Raw genomic sequence first — 8,272 nt, forward strand, 5'->3', positions numbered from 1 at the left:
AATAATTAGTCCCGCGTAGGGGTACAATCCTAAACTATGCCTCTATAAAAGGTCCTTCCTTTTTTATTTCTTCTCTTCTCTGAATGCTGACACCTTTAAATGCAATGATGACTCATGAAAATCTTCATTTAACTAAAGTAAGCTAATTAAAATAAACTCCTAACCCCGAGGGACAATGGTTTGCCTAACGACGTATACATCTTTCAAATTTAAACACATAAGTATGATCGCTCGTTTAGGCCATGGGCCGATTTGGACTCAAGGTGGTCTTTCTAAGGAAAATTCACTTTTATCTAGGAATGCAACATTGGAGCCCTTAATTACCGGCTCTAATGAAGGATTTTTTTAAAGAAAAAATACGAATAGTAATATTTTTTGATAAAATATATAAAAATGGTAAACCATATTATTGATATACATTAAAGGAATAAGGGTCTGAAAAATACCCCAACTTTGGTCGAATTTGCTGTTGCGATACTAAACTTTCATGAGGACCTATTACCTCCCTAGACTATTTACTGTATTTTAAACATATACATTTGTCCACGTGGACATAAAAAATAATACAAAATTATAAATAGTAATGTGTCCACGTGAGCACATATATACCTTTAAAATACACTATTAAATAGTTCAGGGGGTAAAAAAATATGGAATTAAATCGTCTAGGGAGGTAATAGGTCCTTATGAAAGTTTAGTATCGCAATAGCAAATCCGACCAAAGTTGGGGTATTTTTCAGACCCTTATCCCTTTAATGTATATCAATAATATGTTTACCGTTTGTATATATTTTATCAAAAAATATTACTATTCGTATTTTTCTTTTAAAAAAATCCTTCATTAGAGCCGGTAATTAAGGCCCCAATGTTGCATTCCTAGATAAAAGTGAATTTTCCTTAAATTTATACTTCTTTCGTTTCAATTTGTTTGTTCTATTTTGTCTTGGCATAAAATTTAAGAAAGTATTTTTTAATTTTTTTTATGGTCATAAACTAAAGATATGTCAAATGTATTTAAATGTTCTTTAGTTTTGTGATCTTAAACACGTCAACAGAAAAGTTTAAATTAAAAAATTGTCAAAAAAAAAGAGAAAAGAGATATTCTTTCGAAAATGAACTAAAAAATAATAAAGTAGAAATAAATTTGGACAAATTACTTAACTACACTCTTTTACTTACTTTAATATCCATTTATCCCTATTTATTTCAAAAATTTCAAAAATCCCTTATTTACCTATATATCCCGTGCACAACGCTATGTATCCCGCTATGTGGAATGTATCAAACCTAATGTATCCCGTGCGCAATACTATGTATCCCGCAAACATCATTTTTAAGGGATTTTTGATAAATAAAAAACTAGAAGGGATATGATGTTATTTAGTACTTATAATATATGCGAAATGGTCTGGTGGGCCCTTATACTTGTATGTGTTTGTATTGTGAACCCTTCTACTTACTCATTTGTCATCTGAACCCTTGAACTCATCAAAACGCAATATTTTAAACACGTTTTTTACCACTCAACTGTGTGTGTATCACAAACGCCTGCCACATAATTTTAAAAATAATTAAAAATGACACGTATGATTATAAAATGACACATGTATATATGGTCACTCCATGTCACTTTTCCTTTTATTATATTTGATTAATATACCTATACTTTCTCTTTCCAATTTTTATTTCAATTTGCCATTGCCATCTGCATCTCCATCCCCACAATCTCATTTCAACTTTTTCTTATCTTCCTTACCCTTTTCCTTTTTCCAACCTCTTCTACTCTTTCCATTGAAGTAAAAAATGTTGGCACAATTTGGGTTATGTTAGATTGGGGTTTTGGTGGTGATTGGTGGTGCTAAGGAAAAGTGGAGATCTATTGGATGGTCTGATTGTTTCTAGTTGTTCAGAACTGGCGGCGTTGTGAAAGTTGAGACTTATTGGCAGAGTTAGTTTGGGGTTTGTTGTTGTTGTTGTTGGTTCTCATTTATAGTTGTTGGTTGAAGCTTGCCGGAAATGGTGAGAACGAAGATAGTTTGGTCGGAGAAGGTGAGGAGGACGAGAAGAAGGCAATAAGTTTGGGTTTGGTTTGGAACTGAAACAATGGGTCAATGTCAAAAATTATTTGAGTTTTTTTGTTTGATTTTCAACTTATCTAGGTAGGTTTTCCAATTTATTTGTTGTTTAGTTTGGATTTGATCTCTATTTGTGTCTTTGTTTGGTTTTGGGGTTTTAATCAATTATATTGACTTTGTTGAAATTCTTTGGGGATTTTACATTTTTGGGCCTAATGTTAGTGTAAGATATTTCGGTAATCGTGTTATGCCTTCCATGGTGTTTTTCATAGAAAAAGAGAGCCGTATAATAACAAGAAACGATAGAGAAGAAATTTTTGGGAAAAAGATTGGAAAAGAGGCCAAGAAAACCTCAAATTTTGTCCAACAATGGTGTTAGATGCAAATAGAAAGATGATGGCTTCACAAAACCCTAATGTGACTGTCAGACCCTTTTCCAAGGGTCTCACGCTTCTAATAAGTGTGTGTCACACACTCTTTAGTAGTAATTGCCACATAGGATGCCAAGTCAAAAAACGTGTTTAAAATATTGCGTTTTGATAAGTTCAGGGGTTCAGATGACAAATGAGTAAGTAGAAGGGTTCACAATACAAACATATACAAGTACAAGGGTCCACCAGACCATTTCGCCTATACTATATGTGACTCCTATAATTTATACAATAAATTTTGGACAAATTACTTAAGTACACAACATTACTTTACCTATTCTCAATATTTCCCTACTCTTTTACTAAAATACAAAAATCTCTTATTTTCCCCCAATTCAACTTAACCGGATACTTTATTAGTTTAAGTATCCGCCCGTTATTAATAATGTATCTGCGCTGCTATATTATGCATCCACCCGTTATTAATTAAAGGATTCGTGCCAACTACTTAATAATTTAAGTATCCGTCCTTTATTAATTAAAGTATCCGCGCTGCTATATTATGTATCTGAAAGACACTATAAAAGAGATTTTTGGTAATTAATGAAAGAGTAGGGATAGAAAGTAATTTCTTTCTTATATTATGTGATTTGCCTAATTTTTACATAAATTTTCCCAAAGACATATGCAACACCAGAGCCCAAAAGTAAGCCTTCCCATAACACAGGCCCAACACATCGGCCTCCGAAAGCTGAAAAACCAACTTTAAACCCTAGCTTCTCGAGCCCACCATTTTTATGTATAAGAACCCAAAAACCCTAATATTCGTCTTCTTCATCGGCTGCCATTTGCAGAGAAGCAGAGGAGAGAGCAACAGAGAAATCAGCAAAAAATGAAGTATAATCCTAGAGTATCCTCCTCCCGCCGGAAGAGCAGGAAGGCTCATTTCACGGCGCCGTCAAGTGCGCGCCGGATTTTAATGAGCGCACCCTTATCGTCCGAGTTACGTGTAAAGTACAACGTAAGATCTATGCCGGTGAGGAAAGACGACGAAGTTCAGGTTGTTCGTGGAACTTACAAGGGCCGTGACGGGAAGGTCGTCCAAGTGTACCGTAAGAAATGGGTGATCCACATTGAACGTATAACCAGGGAGAAGGTTAATGGATCTACTGTGAACGTTGGTATTCATCCTTCGAAGGTTGTTGTTACAAAGCTCAGGCTTGACAAAGACAGGAGATCACTACTCGACCGCAAGGCTAAGGGACGCGCTGCTGCTGACAAGGACAAGGGCACTAAGTTCACTTCTGAGGAGATCATGCAGACAATCGATTGATTTTTCACTCATTTTGTCTGGTATTTCTATTTTAGCTAAAGAGAATTTATAGCAGTCCGTTTCAGTTAATTAGTGTTTTGTGGAGACATTGAATTTTGTTGAAGTTTCTGTTTTTGCTTAAATCAATGATGATGATACTTCAGAATCCCATAATTTAGTTAAATTATTATGTTAGCTACCATATTTGACTGTTGGCTGTACCTGTTGCTCTGCTTTGACACTCATGAATGATGCTGTTAAGCCAATTGACTCGCTTTGGTGCTTAGTATGTGTTTTACACAAGAAGCATTATAGCTTTAGAGGTTGTCTAGTAAAGAAATGAGATTCTAGAGTATCCACATAGGGCAAACTTGGATCATTTGATATCCTTTAGAAGTTGCTTCTTTCTGAACCATGGACGATAGGATATACTATATGATTACCATCCATGTGAGCTTTGAAAACCATCAATATTGCTAAGCTTTTGGTGAACAATAACTACATACCCGGTATAATTCCACAAAGTGGGGTTTGGGGAGCAGTGGTAGACTAGAGGTAGTCAAGGTATTTTAAAGAAATTTTATGTCTTTATAATTGATTTTGAACCTCCTAAATGTAGGATTAGATGTTGGCTTAGTGGTTGTGGGGTTCAAAGCTCACCTTGAGGTTCCAAGATCAAATCTTAGGCACTATTTTTTTTTCCAACCCCCTTATGGAAATCTTCGATCTGCCATTGTTGGTGAAGTTAGAGTATCTCTACAACGTAGAGAAGCGTTAGTGAAGTTATGTTCTAATTGGCGGCAAACATCATGAACACCTCTATTGTACACTTAACATTGCATAGAATTGCTGGTTGAAAGTGTGCTGTATATTTTTGTGAGGCTTCTCATTTTCTGTTTAATCAGTGTAGTGCTCTATTTTTCATTTGAGCCCTCAACCATGTTGTGTTTGAATTGTAGGCATATTACTGATGAATGATTTTTCAGAGTGGTAGGAGTGAATGACCACAAGAATGAAGTGTCATTTAAAGTGACTAGTACTGGATTCTCTTGCCTTTATATTTTACATCATATAGCTGCGACAACAATTTCTGTTCTTTCATTCCTCTAGGAAATAACATTAGTCATCCTTTTTTTGGGGTCATTTTTTAGTAGAGCTAGGGTGTTGGAGTAGCTGCTATAGTTTTCCAGTTCAAGTTAGTTTATGTTAAGTTAATCATTCCATATGCTACTTGGAAATAGTTTCCTGTTAGTATGTCATACTTCTAAAATTTCTGGTTTATTATCCTGAAGCTCTATTCATTATCTTGATACTTTCCAGTTTTATGCATTTTGTAGAAGTCTCTTAGCTTCGAGGTAGTGTGTTTTACTGCTAACTGGGCTTTTTACTAGTCAGATTTGTATGACTTTCTTGAGATGCTAAAGGGTTGGTGATGTCAATGTGTTATACCTTGCGGATACACGTGCAAGCAGTACTTCTTACCCGGAAATCAGATTAGATTATTTAGATGCTGCTTTTTGAGTGCTCTACCACAATGTGTTTTTCAATTTTCATTTTTTATGCTTAGTGTTTGTTTAGCCCTCTGGTCATGAAAAGTCTCAGCGGTCAGTTCATTTAACTATGTAACAACTTGAAAAGTTTAAAGAACTCATCTTCAAATGTATTGTTGAAGGCGATTTTGATATTTTATGCTCCTGCCCACTTGTATTCATTTTCTAGCTATATTGGCCTTTTTTGATCAATAGGCAAGAGTTTATTGTCCCTCTCGTCAACTTCATCTCAGCTATCTGTCTTTATTCTTTGACAGCTATTCTGTGCATATATTCTTGTGTTAAAGCTGTTGAATGAATGTTTTGTTGAACCCTTGGGGGTTGGCTCAAATGGTTTGGCTTGGGACTTCCATAATGGAGGGTCTTGTTCAAACCCCCTTGCCTGACCCTATTGTTGAGCTTGTTACACGGGGTTGGGTTGCCTAGTGCAGTTTACCTTTTGTAATTTGAGAGCTATTGCACTGCATTGGGGTTTATCCATGTGCACTAAAGGGATCGTTTGGTAGAGTGTATTGGAGAAAATAATGCTTGCATTAGGTTGATGTATTATTAGTACCTTGTTTGGTTCACTTTTCTAATCTATGCATATCTAATAATAATAATGTTTATGTTAGTAATACACTATTGTGTATTGAAGAGTATTACTAATATAATCTAGTTCTACGCATTAGTAATGCAATGGGTTTTAATGCATGCATTAACATTATTGCTAACATTATTAAAGATACAATTGCCCTCAAAAACTTATTTTACATCATTTCCACTATATTTGTGGAGGGTATTTTTGTAAATAAATAGTAGTATTTTTTCTAAAAAAATTATGTAATGCATAATATATTTTTTACACCAAACCAAACATTGCATAAAAAAAATCTCATCATAACTAATGCAAGCATTACTAAAACACTATATTTTGCATTATTCTTATACATTTTACCAAATGACCGCTTAAAGGATAGTTGCTGTGGGGTCTCATGTCATAAAAAATTTCCCTTTTCCTGCGAGTCTCCATGTCTTCCACCTCCTCTGGCTCTTGCGCTGCAGAAGATCAGAGGAGTTTTAAGTATACAGCATTACCTGCTAGGGGAAAAGCTATGGATATCTACTCTATACAATTAAAGCAAGATATGGTTGGGCCCTTTGCTCATTTACCTACTAGAAACCGTCATCCTACCTTCATGAGATAGGGTGAGGTCTGCGTGCACTCTCTACCACTTGTGTGATTTATCAACTATATAGTTGTTGACGTGATAACTCAGTAAAAGCTCTTTCCCCCCTTCTCTGATGTGTACATACTTTTGGGATCTAACTAATTCTAATTTGTCCCTTAATTCTCACTTTGGTGTAAAATTATGTAAGAATAATTTGGATTTGTGCTTTAGTATGTAACTTTGGGATAAAATTGTCTCATCCAAGGCTCGAAGGTTAGTATTATGAATTTTATCACATGGATTGAGAGATGCACTGGTGCTACGTATAAAGGTTCATAATTGTACGGGAAAAAGAATCATTTCAAGATAAAATATGAAGTTATTTGTGTATGACTGAATTTTTTATTTCGATATAGGTAGTGTTCGTATCTAAAGCTCTTCTCTCAAAAGTTCTTTAAGAATATTTGTGTTAAAATTCCAGATGATCTAAATATTTAGAGGAAATAGCCAAATCACCCCTCAACCTATAACTAGATTATCAACTTCACATTTATACTTCACGAGGGTCCTAATACCTCCTAGATATTTTCAAAATGAAATATATATCCCCTTAAAATTGAACTCCTAGATTCACACCAAGAAGTGATATCCACACGCCCTGCCATGTAATATTACCTTTTTTTATATATAAAAAAATATTTCTTTTTCTCTATTATGCTTTTTCCTTTTCTGCTTTTCTTTTTTCAGTTTCCATTCCTCTTTTTCTTTGTCTTCAACAATGCTTTTCAGCTAAAAAAAAATGCCTTTTTAGATAGGATACATGTCAATGACTACTACATATTCTTAGACTCTTAGAGGAGATATGGTACCAACAAAATTTCGATGTTCTTTATTGAAGCTTTAGGAGAATGAGAAACTACATCGTTGGAATCACTTCTGTTTTCATTGCTAGTATTGAAATTAAAACAATAGAAATTACTAGTAAGCAACACTAGTTGGCCTAAATAAGGTTACTAGTGTTGGCTAGAGGAGAGACCAGTGTTGATTTCGATTTAACAATGTTAACCTAAGAAGTTTGATGGATTATTGCAACCATTTCAATAAATGGGTTTTCTCCATTAATTAGTTTGTTACCCAATGATTTTGTAAATATATTCTTCTAAGTTAATGGGTTTGTTACCCAATGAATTCTTCTCCATTTTTACTCTACAGTTCATTCCTTTTGACTTTCGATTTTAATTTTGAGTTACTGCAAATTTTTCAAATCGGTGAGAAGTGAAGCTACGCTAACAAATATGTGATTTGAAGATGAGAGTTGACTTAGTGATAAATGGATGATGTTGGCCTGGTGGTGGATATGAGTTGATGTTTCCCCGTTAAAGAGTAAAATAAAGAAGAGGAAGAAGGTAAAAATGAAAAAATAAATAAGAATAAAAGAAAGTATAAAAATTCAAAAAAAAATAATCAGAAAAGTAATATGAAATAAAAGAAATACTTATAAATTAAAGTTTTAATTATTTTTATTGCCTCTCACTCTCTCAAAGAGAGTGAACTACACCTTCTTTGCCACGGCAGCATTTAGGGAGCAAATATTTATATTTTAAAATAGTTCAGGGAGGTAATAAGTTTCTCGTAAAATATAGGTGTGTAGTTGGTAATCTGATAATAGATTAAGGGGGGCATTTGACTATTTTCTCAAATATTTACAAGAGAAAATTATGTATTCTATTCTCGTATTACAAATGGTCTAATTTTTTTAATTATAGAATTTCAAATTAGATTAATTTGAAGTTAAAATTTTGTTTGGACATAC

At 34.1% G+C, this 8,272-nt stretch overlaps 1 protein-coding gene across 1 annotated transcript; it reads left to right on the plus strand.

Moving 5' to 3' along the window:
* The first annotated feature begins 3,262 nt into the window (after nt 1-3,262).
* Nucleotides 3,263-3,924, plus strand: LOC125848307 (60S ribosomal protein L26-1). Its single transcript, XM_049528161.1, has one exon. The coding sequence runs from the start codon at nt 3,339-3,341 to the stop codon at nt 3,777-3,779; it is 441 nt and encodes a 146-aa protein (XP_049384118.1). The 5' UTR covers nt 3,263-3,338; the 3' UTR covers nt 3,780-3,924.
* Nucleotides 3,925-8,272: the final 4,348 nt, after the last annotated feature.

Source organism: Solanum stenotomum, chromosome 12 (genome assembly GCF_019186545.1).
Source record: "Solanum stenotomum isolate F172 chromosome 12, ASM1918654v1, whole genome shotgun sequence".
Classification (NCBI taxonomy): Eukaryota; Viridiplantae; Streptophyta; class Magnoliopsida; order Solanales; family Solanaceae; genus Solanum; species Solanum stenotomum.

Bases quoted from the DNA above. Each gene is read 5' to 3' on its own strand.
- LOC125848307 (XM_049528161.1), top strand. From the start codon at position 3,339: ATGAAGTATAATCCTAGAGTATCCTCCTCCCGCCGGAAGAGCAGGAAG.